We start from the raw sequence: 18,408 nt of genomic DNA on the forward strand, positions 1-18,408 counted from the left end.
AAACAGTATGATGGTCAAAACGACAAAAAGTAAATATTACATTTTTAAATGTGGTCCGGATGATTCTCATTTCCAAAACTGACTTAAAACTTTTTTTTAAAATCTAAATTGTCCCCTAAAATATTACATCTAGTTTATCAGAGTTGACCTCAAAAATGACTTCTTATCATGTATAACATGACCTCACTATCAAACACTGCGGTTTCTATTGACCTAAAAATCAAATCCCTGTCGTGTTAGTTCAAACTATTCCTGTAGTCTAAGTTCACTCCCACAATGCAATGGTTGTCAGAATTTGTATCATGACCTTAAATATCAAATTCTGTGGTCTTAATTGACCTAAAGTTCAAATCCCCTGTGGTCAAAATTGATCCCTAGGATCAAAAGCTTAAAGTGGAAACAGATGATAAAACTTTAACTGCAAGAAATGATTGGATCTGTTTATATTACTTGAATTCACCCAATTCAATCTTGTAATATACAGTGAACTTCAAACCCAACATTCATATTTTACATTCACCATAAAATCAAATTTAATTGTCTAACACACCATATAATTTAGTCTAGTGCTCTCCATGGCATCAAGTCCTAATATCTCTTTCAGACATTTCAAATTATTTATTTAACACATATATGTGGTCAACTTGCACTTAATATATTTTTCATTCTGTCAATTCTAGCTGAGAGTCACTCTGTATTACAGATAATGAAAAACCTTGATAAATAGCCCAGAGATCGGGCGTTCACACCAGTATGTCAAGGCAAATAACCAAGTCAACTGGTCATTTTCACATACTAGTACATAACAGGAGGTCTATGACATGTCCTATAAAGTTTTGATATATGAAATGCCCTATTGTGTGTGTTTGGTTACAAACAAGTATGCCATGATGTTCGTGAGGTCAAAGGTCAAGTTTCAGTTTTGAGAAATAGCATCATGAGATGTTGATTTCATCACCATGTTGTAAATTCTACAATAAGGATCTAAGAAGTCTGACTGAAACTGTGTCAGTTTTTATACTCTTGGGTAACCACTTCCTGGTTTGTTTTTCTCAATCCTGTCTTGTCAGATTGGGTTAACAGTGTTAATAAATCAATGAGTTGTGATTCAGACATGTCTTACAGAAGTCATGAAATAGTGTGGGTTGATAGGGAGCGTTTTTTGTCTTCCAAAATGTATATTTTTCTTCTTTAATATATTCAACTATCTCTTAACTACAAGTTAAGTACCAGTAAAAGAATCACCATAACAACATAATCTTAATTACACGAATTTTAAAGATATTCTCTGTTTTATGAAATTATCGTTCAACATGAAGTACCAAAAAAAAAAAAAATTATGATGGCCATACACACATTCCTATAATTAACTTGTTTGTTTGATAACTTTCTAACTCAGCAGTATTAGTGTAACTGAAAATATTGAAATATTTTTAATATCTTAAAATATTTTCATATTCCAGAAAACTTAATGTTATTCCATTATCCATCTCTATTTTCCAATTCTTAAAAAACGACAACCAGAGACCGGGATGCATTTACAAGCAGAACTTGTCACAAACTGAGAGAGTAAATAAATTAATTAGATTAATTAATAACACTTTGCACAGCATGTTGGAAGGATCATCATTGTAAACTACAGCCTCTTTTAAGACACTGTCCAAAATGCGCCATTCATGAACCACAACCTCTTTTACGACACAGTCCAAAATGTGCCATGATCGTCGTAAACCACAGCCTCTTTGACAGTTATTTCACAGTGTGGCAGAAGAAATAACAGCTCTGATGTGCCAGAATGTTGTTAATGGTGAGCTATTGTGTAAAGAGGCCATAAAACTGTTATCAAACTATGAAAATGTAATACAAATCTCTGTATATCCAACATGCTTTGCCAAGTGTTAATAACCCAATTCATTTATTTATTTTGCCTGTTTGTATTTATAAAATTATAACAAGTTCTGCTTGTTAGTAACCATGGTGATGAATTTTATTTTAATTAGGGAGAAATGGACATTGTCCTTGGGGATTAATCCAGATATTATTTCATTTCAAGCATGCTATGTCACTTGAACAACTCTTCCAGTCCAACATTTATCACCTCAAAATACCCCCCAACTGTGTTGCCCTTCAAATATACTAAATTCTGACCCTGTTCACAGACAATGTTGATGATAATAAACACAAGCACTTACCTAGTTTAATTTCCTTGACATAATTACTTGGGAACCATCCTGTTTTTCCACTGAGAGTTCCTTCCCACCATCCCCCTTCCACCATCTGAGTAATCTGGATAACATCTCCTTTCACAAACACTAACTCATCTTCATTTGTTCCTGAAAACGGGAACATAGCCCGTACGTAGGTCGGCGATGTGGTGTCGGCCATGCCTACATATAGTGTGGTTTCACTAGCTACAGTAACACTGCTTGGGTTTCTCTCTGAGTCATAGCACCAAATACCTGGAAACCACAACGGAAAAGGGATCCCTTTAAATGTCAGGCATTCAAATTACAACTATGGAAATCAAGACATAGGCATACTAACATAGACACAAACTAAAATTATTGTTTTCTGCATTTGGTAGATTACACAAATGAGTGATAGCAGTGCCTTAGTCATATGGATATAATCACCCTGTAATCAAGACAGCGTAAACACTTGAAGTTCAATGTGTCACAATTTGAACAGAACTCACAGAAAGAGATGTTTTCTACTGTCAGTGTAATGACATCAATGGCTGATAGCTTATAATCAACATGTTACAATATTAGTTTTAGTTTGTATAGAAGTCATCTTAGTTTTACTGATAGCTTGATTTCCACAGTTGTATTCTCCAAAACCCACAATAAGAAAGATACACACTTACACGTACTTGGCACTTGAAAGGTCAAGTTGAAATAAGTTAAAGTGACAATTTCAGTCCTTCTCCTGTACTAGCGAGAGACACACAGAAGTGAACACAGGAGGCTTGTATGCAAATTACACAGAAAACTGGTGGGAAATTGTAACCATAACCTTACAAATGAAAACATCCTTTGTACTCTCTGTAAAACATTTCCAAGCCAGTACTTCTGGTTTTTGAAAATACCTGTTAATAATTTACATATATTGTTTGTAGCAAGGACATCTTTAATGTCATTTTTTTTCACCTACATGTATTGTGATGAGTACAAAATGTACATACATACATACATACATACATACATACATACATACATACATACATACATACATACATGCATGCATGCATGCATGCATGCATGCACGCACACACACACACACACACACACACACACAAACACACACACAAACACACACACACACACACACACACACACACATACATACATACATACATACATACATACATACATACATACATACATACATACATACATATTTGTTGACTGTGATTAGAAATTTTCATTTGATGCAAAATGATGATGTTTTTCATTAAAACCCTCTTCAGGTCAAGTCCATGTAAAAGATAATGGCTGTGGCAGGATTAGTTACGTTTCTAGCCCAGAGAGACTCCACTATGCTTGAAAATGTTGTTCACCAGAACAGGATGTCGAGCTAACTAGCCAAATCTCTAGGCTATTTAAAACCGGTAATTAAGTTTCTGGCATTAAAATGGTTTAAATACATACATTACTACAATGTTTGCTTTGTCTAATACTGCAGTAAAATCTAGGTGAACTCCCCAGATGTTTACAATGGCTTCTCTACGAATTTGATGTATGTCATTTATTGATGGTTATGAAACCCAGAAAAAAATACCAAGTACTAGAAATTAATCACAAAATTTAACAATTCAAAGAAATTGCACTTGAATGAATGTTCATTGGGTTTATACTATCAAATTCACATTTGGGTTTTGCTTCCAAGAAATATTTGACTGTGCCTATAATTTATAAATTTTCATTTGAAAGCAAGTTTTACTTCTTATTTTCTGCAGCCTATGACACTTCTGATGATACTGTGTCTGGTCTAGAAACATTGTTAGTCACATTGACTAGCACACTTCCTGCAAAATTGCTCTAGCTATAGGCAACTCCTGGCACAACACAATATATACAAACACATAGGCATTATTGGTCCCACACACAACAAACAACATGACTAAACAAATTTCAACACGTGTGTAAACAGTGTTGTCCTAAAGATTTCAGAACTATACAGAAAAGAAGGAAGTTGCAAACAATTTAGAGTGTGTATACCCTCAAATGTAATTTGGAAAGGAGCCATATCACTGCACAGTATGCTGCATTTGTGGTTAAAAATTGCTGTCCTGAAAATTTGTCAACCAAATAAGTTTTAGCATGGAAAATAATACACAAGTACAATATGTAACAATTTCCACATTGCAAAATAGTATACTCAATAAAGACGGGAACCACAGTAATATGGCTGGGGAATCCTGGCTGATTTTACCTTGGTAAGCCTTAGTACAAGGTAAAATCAACCAGGGTTCTAAAAAAAATCGTTTGGTTTCGGTTACCCCACCCCATCTAGTTTTTCACTGTTGACCCTTAATATTTTTTACAAGAAAAAAATTATAAAATTGCAAAAATTGTGAAGTCTCGCAAGAAACTGTGGATGCGGAAACTGACATCAACTTTACTAGTAAAAGAAAATACAAAACTGTTCTTCCAATCTGTAATGGCTGTACATCTGATAGGAAGAAACCAGTTACACAGAGGCCATATGGAAAACAATAGAAAACATAACTACCTGAACTAGACACTCACACATGACAAAAAAAAATCAAAACAAAAAAATCTACCTACTCTGCCCTATTCTAAAATTGAATGTCATCGGAATCACACAATTTCCTTTTTTTTAGGCCTAAACCTAATTGGTGCATAATAATCCCATACATTTACACACAGACAATGATAAGTGATTTAACCTCCTTTGGAGTGTCACCCCTGTACAAAGCCTGGAGAACTCAAGTAGATTTCACCTTCTTGCCTTAAATAAACCTATTATACACTTCCAAGTATGCTACTACCCATCCCTTGGGTTACATAGAATTAAGCTATGGAGTACAATTCTCCTGGAAGTACAGATTAAGCTATACATAAATCCTGAACAAATATGATTACCGACTTACAGAGTAACTGTCCCGTTTCTGATTCTTCTACGTGCCACTTTGTACATGGAAAACAGTTTCAAATGAAACTGGGAAGTGATGTCAGATGTTTGGTACAGGTGTTCAAACTCAAGCACAGAAGTTTGCACAACAAAAAAACAGATGAAACTGAACATATGGCTGGATCAATAGTGTGTATCTAATACTAATAGACAGTTATATTCATAAAAGGCTGGGTAATTATCATGTGATGTTTAACAGTATTATCTGATCCATACAGGCAATTCACAGCTTCCTGGCTGCAACACCAGGAAATGGCAACATAATGGAAACTGCTATCAACAAGGAAACCTACTGGTGTTTATCATTTCTGATCTGTTTTTCCTACCTAATCTATATGTCTCTGTTGCTTCCAAAAGATATTATTTTACCATAAAGGTTCAAAATTATATTTGATTTTTCAATATCAGTCTGAACCACATATCCTTATAGTGTTGCTCCCAATATAATGTTTCAGTGGTCGGAACTAAATTAAGAAAATAAAATTGGGGATAAATATAGTTGGAAAATTCTAAAAACTATTTCGAGTAAGTTACAATATTTGGACATATCACGTGTGCACTGTACATGTTTTTATTTGAAAACAACATTGTCAGTCAGTCGTTGGGATTAAAATATGCAACAGCTTCCTTTTTAACACTTGGGGTAACATCGATATTTCAACTATTCACGATTCAAGGACAGTTACGAGGCAGACCTTGAAACCCAATAAACCAGGGTGTCTTGAAGGAGAAACGTCTTGGTGTACTGGGCAACAAACTATTTCTGAACCACGCAGCGATCTGTAGACTTAATCGAATTACTACATTTGGGAGATCTGTCAAACGGTTGACCCACGCAGTCGCCGCGGGTTAAATGCGTATCACCTCGGCCATCACCTACTTCAAACGACAGGTATTCCAGTTACCATTAGAGGGGAATATCAGCATTGTCAAACAGGCAAATGATTAACAAAACTCAGTCATCCTGGTAAATGTACAGCTCCGGGTCCTGTCCATGGAGGCCGCCATATTGGATTTGAATTGTGCATACAAGCAAACTCGCGCTCGAACTTCAGGGATGTTACTGCCCCAACAACACCCCTGAGTTTCATGCCGAAAAGTTGTCGCCACGTGTAACATTTTAACACTTTATTTACAAACAAAAAAATAATTTAAACAGATTAATGACTGTGTGCCATGGCTTTGTTTTGTGGGGTCATGAACTGACAGAGAGGCGCTCTGCCAAGGGTATAGGGAAGTGGTCAGAAATAAGAAAACATGTGCATACCTGCCTGATAGACGCCAATTTCCTTAACGTCAGTGTTACGCCAGTCTTTTTCTTCTCATCTTCGTAACTGATAGTTCCTAAAATAATTCACTTTTCCGTGTAGAGAAATGTTTAGGGGTAAAATATTCCGAAAACGTCCCAATCCACTATTACGGAAGCGCGACCTCCAACATCAACCTTAAAATGCTGATATTCCTTCCGTCGACACTCCCCCCTTAAAATTGATTGATTTATCTACATTTTATATCTCACTGCTTTCTTATAAATATTAAATCATCATTTGACTACTTATTTAAAAGAAATTAAAATGATACATTCGCTTATTCATACTTAAGCATAATAACGCCTTTATTTAAAAAAAATAATGCCACACTGTATAGGGGGTGTAATTGATATATAGAACAGCTGAAGAAAAATAAAACAGCGAAGTTTCCTAAAATAGGAACATTACGAACCGTTTCAGAGGCGTGGTTCTCCCACTCGCTCTCTCGTGTTGCTCTGTTTACTAAAATCACAACATCATAATTAAAAAAGCGTCAGTGATGTAAATTTGAAATTTGCAATTTATAAAAGTCAAGAAACAAATATAAATGAGAACTGTACGAGTGAAGAAATCTTACAAAAGTCATCAAGTATGATGCAGAGTATGATGGCAACTTTGATGCGGGCGTATTATTATTAGCACAATAATTTAATTGTGTTTGTCCTGTAGTTATTTACCATTCATTCATTCATTCATTCATTCATTCATTCATTCATTCATTCATTCATTCATTCGTTGTTTTTACAACCGTCAGAATTGACCATTAAATGTTGGGTTTAATACGAATCTCAAACTTTAATCTGGGGTTGACCGAAAAAAGTTTCCTTCAATGTTATGCTCGGTGCTCTGAGCCTCTATATTTGACGGGCAAGTTTGGGTATACTTTTAGTAGATCAGCACTACTCCTCTGCGATTGTTTGGTGGTTGTGTGGTGGTGATACTAAACACGTTGTTGTTGTTGTTGTTGTTGTTGTTGTTGTTGTTGTTGTTGTTAATTTAGATAGGTATGCTCGCGTTATTTTAGTTACAAATTGTATTTAGTTTCCGTCACATAGTAGATATCAGTCAGCGAATCCGCGAGGACACCACGAACGTACGTGCATGTCCTTTTTTGTCTCTCATTGGAAAAAAAAAAAATATCCCCCGACTAGGTAACTGGATGTAACGATAGGTGTATTGTGATCTATAACTATGGCTACAGGTACGTACATGAAAGGGAATAAAATAATAAATAAAATAATTTAAATAATTTATTTCAGACTCCTGGATATCTTCCCTACACCCATCAAGAAATGCTATTGTTTTTCGAATCCATAAACCAGTACCCTCGCCCCAGACTTTTTTGTAAGAAGTCCTGATGCTACAATCATTGGACGAATTTATCAACCGAAAATTTCATGCAAAACTAAGCCAAAACTATCAGAATTAGCCTAATGAATGAAATGGTTGAAATACTGTCGTTGGCGAGATTGCAGTTTAAAAAAATAAAGCAAATTAAATAACTCTATCGAGTTGGTGAGGAAACTTTGCTAGTGATAGCAATTATGTATGATTTTATTTTCATCTTTCAACCAAATGATCGATGAGCTATAAAGGTATATCCTAGAGACTTGCCTACCTCACTCGATATACTGGCTTGGCAGTATATCGAATTCGGTTAACGACATAAACCAGGTAGTCATTCAAGTTCTCCGAGCTAATTCAGTACCTGCTGTAGTCCTGCTGATCATCAGACAGTGTAAGGCGGGACTCGATTCTGACATAATTGTCCCTTCTACACCAATACGGGACGATGTCAGAATCGAGTCCGGATCCCTACTATACTCCGTCTGCAAAGTACCATAGGACTAATTCAGTTGTACAGTACAGATTCGATGAGAAAGTAACTTGGGAAGGAGAGGATAGACCTTCAGTGACAATGCGAATATAAAGTCGATGTCACCCTCTTTCTCTGGTAGTTTGAAATCAAACACACAACAATTCTATGTTAAAGTAAGGATGTCAATATTTGTATTTATGCCGGAGAGGTAGAGTGATCAGTTTCGGGGAAGGTTAGGGAGGGATTGGCCCAACGGGGGTGGGGTGGGGGGAGTGGGGGGGTGGGATCATAGACGTTAAAAATAAAATAAAACAACGAAAAAAATAAAGAATTTAATAGGTCTATAATATCCTTATGGTGAAGAAAATAAAAGTTAGGAAAATGTTATCGCCTAAAATGTATCAAAACTACAAATAGTATAGTCTGGATGCCAACGTGGTCTCTCTCGTGAGTGGAGGTGTAAATCGTAACGATACCGTACGGTAGGGACTAGACTACACATTTTACTACCATCAAACAACGTGTATCTCTTAATTGACTACAAGTATTTAGCTAAACTTGTATGAATTCTGGCTCATTGTTGCAAAATGGATCATTCAGTATGATTTGTCTTTATATATTTTGCAGTGAAATCCACAAATAATGTTAGTTACTCCAATTACTCAAAGGTCCCAGCGTTTGAAATTACACCTCATCCTGACATCTATTAAACGGCAGTACATCAAAACAAAGCTCTCAAATGTTTCAAAACTATATGCCTTGTGAAAGCATTGTCTCTGTCCATTTGAAATAATAACCATTTTGGTATAAAATTTCTTCTAATAGTTCTATACAGTAGTTAAGACAAACCACAGACAAGGAAGAAACATTTCTAATGTTTTACAAACACTTGCCTACAATATCAAATCATGGTAGCAGCAGAGCTGTCAATAGAGGGCGCTATCAGCTGTCCTTGGGGTAAACACAACTAGCTCATAATCTACAACATCTCCAGACATGAGTTCTTTGGAAGCTATAGTATATGCAAGTGGGGTATTTCAGTATAAATTTTCTACTGAAATTTCTCAGGGTGCATCAAGTACAAGAATTGCCCATATGACATAGACTGGCTCAAATGAGGTCATGTTTTTTTTCCATTTGTTTATGTCATCTCAATAAATTAGTAATTTTTATATGAAGGGCTGGTATGGTGGGTGGGGGTGGGGGGTTGATCAACCAGTGTACGACAAGAAGTTGTCATTCCTTCACAAATGTGTGTTTGTGTATAACCAGACATAAATCACACAACCATGTGGCACATACATTTTTCGCGGGTCCAAGAATTAAATAGAACAGTGAAATATAGTTGGTAAAGTTGAAACGATTGTAAATTTGTGGTCCAGTACTGTTTACATGTATTCTCCTCTGGGTGAATCAGTTTTTCAACTCAAGGGGAACATGAAATTTTATTGATATAAAATGTTACTTTGTCAAATTACTGAAATATGGCCGTACCCAAAGTTTGAAGTTTTCTTAAAAAGTAGCAGCATGATTTAAAATTAGATGAATAGAAATGTACATAAGTATAAAACTGTGAGTGTAATGGATTGTGAGTGAAATGCTGGGGGGGGGGGGGGGTAACACTCAGAGTCATATTGGTTTGTTAGGGGTGTGCACCCTGGTGCTAAGTTCAACACTTCATTTTGACCAATTCGCATAAAATAATATACCTCTATTTTACACAAATTGTAATTTTGTAATGGAACACATACCATTTTAGACAAACATCCTAAAACCAATACCCCTATTTTAGACCAACACTTGAAAAAGCATTCCACAAACATCACTTTATCACCATTTAAAGGTCTAAATCTGCATATAAATAGGGGTCGGATTAAGACCATGTGACACACTCACAGAAACAATAGAGCACCTATGAAACTGCCATTTTAGAGAGTATTACAGATTTTTTATCTCCTAATGTTGGACTACAGTATTATGAATATACAGGAAAGAAATCTGTCACTGTATTTTTGAAATAAGTTGCATTTTGGGGACTGTATTTGTAAAAATGTTTGCTCGATACACATTGGAAGTGTCAAGACACTGACCTGGTATTGAAAATTATCTCTATAAATTGAGTAACCCACCCCATCACTTGGGGGAAAGAATGACATATTTCTTACAAGAACACTGACGACTATAGCCCTTTTCAGAGCATATTTTAATAGCATAAACATATGCACATAATGAAAGTGCTGATGCAAGAAAATCACAGTTGCCAAAAACCACAGAGAAATCTCTTTTTCTGTGACATATCAACAACGAAAAATAATCAGTTTGACAAAAAATTATAACCTCAGTACAAAACAATGTCAACATATTGACAAGTACTGTCCATTGCTAATCATCTGAAAAATGTGATAATGTTGTTGATAACAAAATACATGGAACTCAATCTTACACATAACGTTTAAAAGTGGTCATGTGTATGAGAAATAGGTATTTATTTTGGATATTTTATTGGTAAAGCAACTTCATAATTGAAAAAAAACCCAGTCAAACAACATAAAAGAAATCTGTGATATTCATAAGTATTACTGCCAACAATGTTAGCCATATTGAATTCTGATTGATTGCTTTTATGACAACCTGTAAACAAAATGGCGACATACATCACTTCATAGTGGCAACATACAGGACACTTCTTTTTTCCATAACCCAGACTTTTATTATTGTAAGCAAAATGGTGGGTGAACACTAAACAAAGTGTTTTATCAATGATATATTATTCCTAATCAAGTCATGTGTACATTATAGATTATCGGATAACAGTAAAATATGCTTGTTTATTTTAATATTTGTCCACAGCAGTGAAAATCCAATATGGCCGCTACTGATAGTACATTTGACTGGAAGTGGAAGTCAGTGAAGGATGATAGTTTCTAGTAACAATGTATAGGAAATTTGAGAAATAGCTGTGAACACTCCCCCAACTAGACTGAAAGATTCATTGTAATGTACAGTCCTTATTGCTTGTTTACACCTAAGTTAGCAAGTGATAAGAAGCAGTGTTTCTGATAAGGTTGTGGAACCCCAGTAACGGAAAGGGAGAAAGGGTTAAAAATGGCAGTTTCCCCATAGAGTCTATGGTAATTTTGTTTGGGAACCCAGGTAAAATGACATGGAAACCCTGATAGATTTTACCTACTTACCACCCTTAGCAAAAACACTGAGAAACGACCACAATTATGAATCTGTTAGTCTGTCACCTAGCAACATCGATTCAATATCACTCACAGGGATGTACATAAGGGCTAGTAGCTAGAAATCACATGCGACTACTTTGAAATTTCTTGCCAGCTATTTTTTCAGGACTTTTAAATTTTCCATCATTATATATCCATTGTTGGCATATTCATAGGTTTTCCTCGTAAGGTATTACCATCTATTTTCCCAATTTTACCAGCTAGCTACTTTTACATTATCTACATCCTTGACTCAAAGTCCACCAAAATTTACGCAATGTTATATTTGTCTGTTGGGGAAGAAGTTTTTTAAAATCATTTTTCCCTATATATTTTAAGTGACAGTATTTGTGATACATCATTATCAAAAAAGTGTTGACAACTGTTGCCATAGTTATCCTAAAGGCCAGATTTAATAGCGACTTTTTTTCTTGAGAATGTGATGACATCATCAAAGCAATGTTCAGCAAAAAACCCTGGCAAAACTCAGTAAAAACTGACAAGAATCAGATCAGATCCACTAGTCCATTCTGGCTTTGTAGACCTTAGCAGTGGTAAGGCTGGGTAACTATGAGTACCCAGACTCTCACTCGGCTATGAAGTGAGCCATCAGTGGTGAGGCATGGCAATCAAGACTAGCTGCAGTATTGAATAGAAACGACAACCAAATCTACACATCTAAAATCATTTGTAAGTACACAATGTGTACTGGAACATGTCTGAAATTGTAATACTGTACCCACGACACAAATCAAGTTACAAGTATAAGAACTGTACATGGTTATTAATTTACTATCAGTCATAATATTTAACAGAAAAGTCCAGTCAAAATTATTTCTGACCTCAGTACACTGAATCAACTAACATGATTAAATAGCATCCTGGTAACTTACTCAATTTTGAAATCTATGAAATTCCCATAAATCCTTGCAGGACATTCCCATAAACCTTTGCAGGACATGCCCATAATGGCTGAACACATGTCAAGTGTAGCAGGGCTTCTTTACAAGATTCCAAAAGTTGAGTGAGTAACTGAGGTGCTATTTTATCGCCCAAAATTGTATATCAGTTGATATCAGTAATCAATTTAAGTGTACTGAAGACAGAAATAGGGCCTGAGTGGACTTTGCCTTTATGGAAACATACAAACATTTCGTTAAAAAAATTTCCATTACTAACATCAATACTTCACTTTAAAATATACACATATATTTTTTGAAAACTTTTGAAATTTCATAATATTTACATTTTAGAGATTAAAAGAACATCATCCTATACAAGAATTTCTTTGAGCACATACCGGTAATCAGATATGTTATTTCTGAACAGCTTAGGGAGTTCTATTGATCCCTTGGGCCCAATTAATGCCTCCCTAGACACTCCAGGAGGGTTCAATTCTAGATACCTGAAACAGAATATTACTACCTAGGTGCATCATAAAAATAACGACCATTTGATTTCTTGTTTGACACCATAACTTCTGCTCACTTCTCATGCATTACTATAGGTGTGTGTGTGAGAAGAAGTCAACCTTCTTGTTCTATTTAGACCCTCTAGCATGAGGTAAAAAGCTACAGCAGGTACCAAGAATGTGTCTGTTATTTTCACTTCCATGACAGATATCACATTAAAACTGATTTATAGCTTGTATGATACGGTGAAATAAAACCATATACATCATATATTGATTTCTAATTAGGAAATATGTCAGTCTGTTCTATATCAAACACTTGACAAAGACAGGGTCAGTTTGATAAAAATCTAGAGGTTGGCTAGTTTTTCAATTCAATCTGGTTAATATCTTTATTTTTGATTGACTTACCCTTTGTATTAGATGCTTACATTACTGTTTGGATCAACTCCCAACATCAATCTTTAATCTGGTGCAGGTATTAACCCTTCCTGCTGCTAATAGGTGATGCTGGTATGGTGTTTGTGTTGGTTTAATGTTAGCCTAATGTAAACACCACTCTAGCCCATTGTTGGCATTGGATTGGTGCTGGCATTAACCCTTCAACTTCAAGTTGCTCATACATGTTGATGAGGTGTACGTCCCAGCCTGGTGTTAGCACTGAGCAATTCTGGTTTTAACACTGGGTTGGGGCAGGCATTAACCCTTCCAGTTGCTCACATATGGTGAGGTTTAAGTACCAACTTAGTGTTAGTGTTAACATTGGGCTGGTACAGATATAAGCCTTTTAACTGCTCACATATGGTGAGGTGTAAGTACCAACGCCAGTGTTAGCGTTACGTCTAACATAGTCTATCTGCTAGACCTCGGATGTTCTCCGATACAATATGACACATGACCGAACATCGCTATCGAGGATGGAACATCCAAATTCGGGCAAGGTCCTCACTGCGAACTCCGTTCGCTTATGGTATCAGAAGAAGGCCCGAGCGTCCAGCAGCAAGACTACGTCTAACATTGAACTGGTGCAGATATATGCCTTCCAGCTATCACACATGGTGAGGTCCAATTACCAACCCAGTGTTAGTGTTACATGTAACATTGGACTGGTGCAGGTATAGCTGCTAACACATGGTGAGGTGGAATTGTCAGTCAAGTGTTAGCACTGTGTTAACCTAACACTTCCCTAATGATTTCCCTGTCTGAAAACAAAAGTCAAGACTTGTACTGCATCTGTAATATTACTGTTACATTCAGGACGGATAATACATTGGCAGGAACAAATTATTTGCTGTACACTAAACATTATTCAGTAATCAATGAAATAATGCCTTGTCACATTTTTTCTTAAATCTCAAATATTAGACCTCATCAAAAATTTCCTTCAAAACTTACTTATTAGGACGGTGGAGTTTAGGGGTCGAGGGTTAGAAATGGCACAACACTATTGCAAGTTGTCACTTGGAAAAAGTAATTAACACATGGCCTAGCCAACTACCTGTAGTCACCTGGTGTAGCATTAATTCTATGGCTTATAAGACATGCCACCTGGATTTAATCACTTGGACTGGGGCAATTACCAACAGTTATACTATGGTTAATAACCACCTAGCTAGGGAGTAAATATATTTAATACTTATTTTAATACCCCCTAACTTTGATTACCTAGCTAACCGATATACCATCTGCTTCAGGACAAGTGCCATTTGCTATATAATGTAATCATTACCAAGCTGAAACAATTTACCACCTGTTTTCTGGCAATTACCACCTGGTTTGGTGCAATTACCACCTGGTTTGGTGCAATTACTACCTGGTTTGGTGCAATTACTACCTGGTTTGGTGCAATTACTACCTGGTTTGGTGCAATTACCACCTGGTTTAATTTTTGGGTGACTACAACCTAGTTGTGAGTAATTACCAATAGTAACTGATTATAACTGCCCATAGTGCCTGATTACATCCCCCTGGTTTCTGGCAATTACCACCTGGTTTAGTGCAATTACCACCTGGTTTAAGTCAATTACCACCTGGTTTGGTGCAATTACCACCTGGTTAAATATTTGGGTGACTACAACCTAGTTTTGAGTAATTAACAACAGTAACTGATTATAATTGCCCATAGTGCCTGATTACATCCCCCTGGTTTCTGGCAATTACCACCTGGTTTAGTGCGATTACCACCTGGTTTAGTGCAATTACCACCTGGTTTGGTACAATTACTATCTGATTTAAGCCACCTGGTTTAAGTAAATTACCACCTGGTTTAAGTAAATTACCACCTGGTTTTAAGTCAATTACCACTTGGTTTTGTGCAATTACCACCTGGTTTGGTGCAATTACCACCTGGTTTAAGTCAATTACCCAGGTGGGTCGATTAAGTTCCCAAAGCTGCAAACCTATACATAGTGGTACATCGTAGACTATGTAATCCATTCGGCATGCTTTCAGCAGCTGTCCATCGGTCTTCCTCTGTATCGTATTGCTGAATCATCTTATTAACTTCTATCGCAAAATAGTCCCCAAAATATCCTCCAACAGCACAAATGGCACTGTTGCACACTGTGGCACCATACATGAAGACCTCATGCGCCATTCCTTGAAGCTGTGTCCATTTATCAGTCTGCGGGTCATAACAGTAGACAAGACTCTTAGCTACCCCTGCGAGCAGATAAATACGACCATTCATGGTCAGTGCAACAGCATCTCGTACTGTCATAGGTAAAGATTTGACGTAGTTCCACTTGTCGATTTTCGGGTCATAGCATTGAATCACTGCAGTGTCTTCGACACCCGTATATCCTCCAATTGCGTACACTTTTCCTTCGCATATTGTGGCTGATAAATTACTCACTGACATCAGCATGGGTGCAATTTCATCCCAAGTGTTGGTGGCAACAATATAACGTCTGGCAGATGCAACATTTCTCATGTTATAATCGTACCCACCGAGCAGGTACAATATACCAGAATCATCTGATGTCACAGCAAACTCTGCCACCTCTAGGTTTGGGGGGAGAAGAACTTTCATCCATCGTTGATTGACACCTTTGTATATCCATGCTGGAAAAGATGGCGGTGGGGGTGAGCTTGCTAATGGTCGTTTCCCAGCAACAAAGATATCTGTTCCAAAAGATGCAACGGCAAGGTCCCAATCAAAAAGTTCATCAGGAAGTTCGTATAGATAGCTCCATTTATTTTTGACAGGATCATAACACCAGATGCAATTCGCAGGACGTAAATTTTCATCCTCACCACCGACTGTGAGTAAAACTTGTGTGTAATTCCTTGGCTTGTTAGCCGACAAATTTGTGACTGCTTTCTCTCTTGACTTTGCGTAGTATGTCCGCGTTCTCTCAAGCATTTTATCTTTTTCAGCTCCCAGGTGAACTTGCCTTAGCAACGGATCATTAGCAGCTTTGCCGAGATATGCAGGTGATAGGAATGGAAGTCGAACATGAGCAACCAAATCTGACAGGAAAATTTCTCTTGAAGTCCGATCATAGTTTACCCATCCAATAATTGCCTCACAAACTTGTTCTTCCCTATCGATCGACAAATCACTTGCTAAAATCTCTATCAATTGATCTTTCGGAAGCAAGAGAAATTCTTCACTTTTACAAACTTCGTTGAAGTTATTCAGAATGACTTTCCATGCCTTCTGCTGTAATTCTTTGCAGCCATGAGTGTCTGCATAATCAAGTATGCCCAGACAATTGCTAGGGGAGAGTAAACGCTCAAAGTAGCCGGCACAGACATCTTGAACTGTATGAACTTGCAATAAACTTGCGCCCTCAAAAACCGCTTGTACATTCTGTGGAGAAATCGTAATTTTTCCAGTGTATATAAATTGAATGATAACATTCATGACATCCACTTGGACATCTTTAATCTGAACTCGGTTGGCATTTCGTTCTTTCATGTCATTTGTAAACATGGCTCGGAAATATGGACTGCAGGATGCTAAAACGGCTTTATGGCAGGGGTACTCCTTGCTTCCAACCTCTAACGTTATATCGGTAAAAAGCTCCAACGATCGCAGCTCATTTAGACCTTTGATAAGATGAACAGGATGATTTGTTTCAGTGTAATCTACTGTTTCTCCTAAATTAAGTTGTTTCTCATCAGTCCCTGATGCGGTTGCCATGGTGATTGGACAAACTGCAAACTTTCACGAATTTGCCCTGCAATGAAAATAAAAAAATTATCATGACCCACTTTTTTCAATAATTCTCAATGTTCTAAAGAAAGACAGAACGAAAAAATAAAATGAACACTTTCCTTTTGAGTATGCTCCCTGACGAAATATGTTAAACACGAGAGATTATATTTTATGGCGCGTATATATCTATTACTATGCCTTTATATTTAAGACCAACACGTACATGTATACACATGTCTTACATTTGAACAAATATTTCGACAAGCTGACATTACAATTTACAGTAAACTGCTGGTTTGAGAGAAATACCATATTGAGCAACGTAGACGCGAGTAATATAAACCCGGAAGTGAGACAGGCATCTGATTATCGAAATATGACTGTGGCGGCGACACAACTCGTAAAGTAAACGTACAAAACACATTATCAAGCGAAACGATGAAAGACAACGTCAACATTCCGTGAATAAAACGAAAAACACGTAGAATGCATATCTTACGACGTACCTGTAGCAGAAATGCTCTGCTGTGTTTGGTATTAGCTAAAAACTACCTTCAAAGTCAATGTACGTACATGTCGCAATCGACGCGTTGTTGGGTTGTACTCGACGATAATAATATTGCACGTACGAACAATGGATCGGTCTGTTTCACACGTATAATTATCAAATGCCCCATAGCACCGCTACATCTATTGAACACAATATAATAGAAGCCTTCTGTTGACGTATATTCGTAATCATTGACGTAGGTGATGATTCATAAAACGTTGTAACATAGTCCTGTCTCGGTCACCGCAACGTTTTCTATATGGTCGCCTCTTACTTGTTAATTGATTCGTTATTATATAGTACTGAGTGTGAGTTGTTTGAGGGCGCTGTGCTGAAAATTTCCAAATACTGTCTAACAACTGTTGCTTGTGCTCTCTCTCTCTCTCTCTCTCTCTCTCTCTCTCTCTCTCTCTCTCTCTCTCTCTCTCTCTCTCTCTCTCTCTCTCTCTCTCTCTCTCTCTCTCTCTCTCTCTCTCTCTCTCTCTCTCTCTCTCTCTCTCTCTCTCTCTCTCTCTCTCTCTCTCTCTCTCTCTCTCTCTCAGATACAGTGACTGAGAATATGTGTAATTTGTGAACTCAATACACTTCAGTACTATGTCCCAGCCCCGGGTCCCAGCTTTGTGGTGCGACATACTATTATTACATTGTATATATATGTTGTTTACCGTTGCCACAAACTTTATTCCGGCCTCTACGTTTGGTACACGTTCTATCAGCATATCGCTTATTAATTACGACAGGGGTATTCAATCCTGTATTGTTTCATACAACT

The 18,408-nt window shown here is 36.8% G+C and overlaps 2 protein-coding genes across 7 annotated transcripts in view; both read right to left on the minus strand.

The window, feature by feature from the left end:
- LOC144442864 (rho guanine nucleotide exchange factor 7-like) overlaps nucleotides 1-8,191 on the minus strand; it is a 59,446-nt gene extending 51,255 nt beyond the window's left edge. For 3 of the 5 annotated variants that reach the window (XR_013481661.1, XM_078132260.1, XM_078132264.1), the window contains exons 1-2: nucleotides 6,425-6,585; nucleotides 2,193-2,459 (exon numbers count right to left, since the gene is read on the minus strand). Coding sequence is in view for 4 of the 5 variants with exons in the window: in XM_078132260.1 (XP_077988386.1) it covers nucleotides 2,193-2,385 (193 nt within the window). In the remaining variant the exon portion in view is untranslated. Of the gene's footprint in view, nucleotides 1-2,192; nucleotides 2,460-2,866; nucleotides 2,922-6,424; nucleotides 6,586-8,085 lie in introns of those variants that run through there. The other 2 variants (XM_078132261.1, XM_078132262.1) reach the window with 2 other exon arrangements.
- A 2,191-nt stretch (nucleotides 8,192-10,382) lies between these two features.
- Nucleotides 10,383-17,773, minus strand: LOC144442280 (kelch-like protein 21). 2 transcript variants are annotated; one of them, XM_078131582.1, is made up of 2 exons: nucleotides 17,660-17,773; nucleotides 10,383-17,108 (listed from the first exon to the last, which is right to left on the minus strand). In XM_078131582.1, the coding sequence occupies exon 2, from the start codon at nucleotides 17,069-17,071 to the stop codon at nucleotides 15,302-15,304; it is 1,770 nt and encodes a 589-aa protein (XP_077987708.1). In that variant the 5' UTR covers nucleotides 17,072-17,108; nucleotides 17,660-17,773; the 3' UTR covers nucleotides 10,383-15,301. The 2 variants fall into 2 exon arrangements, with proteins under 2 accessions (XP_077987708.1, XP_077987707.1); XM_078131581.1 differs by having other exon boundaries at nucleotides 17,593-17,769.
- Between the last annotated feature and the right edge of the window lie 635 nt (nucleotides 17,774-18,408).

This window comes from Glandiceps talaboti, chromosome 11, assembly GCF_964340395.1.
Source record: "Glandiceps talaboti chromosome 11, keGlaTala1.1, whole genome shotgun sequence".
Lineage (NCBI taxonomy): Eukaryota > Metazoa > Hemichordata > Enteropneusta > Spengelidae > Glandiceps > Glandiceps talaboti.

Coding starts and splice junctions, on each gene's coding strand:
- LOC144442280 (XM_078131582.1), bottom strand. CDS start 17,071: ATGGCAACCGCATCAGGGACTGATGAGAAACAACTTAATTTAGGAGAA.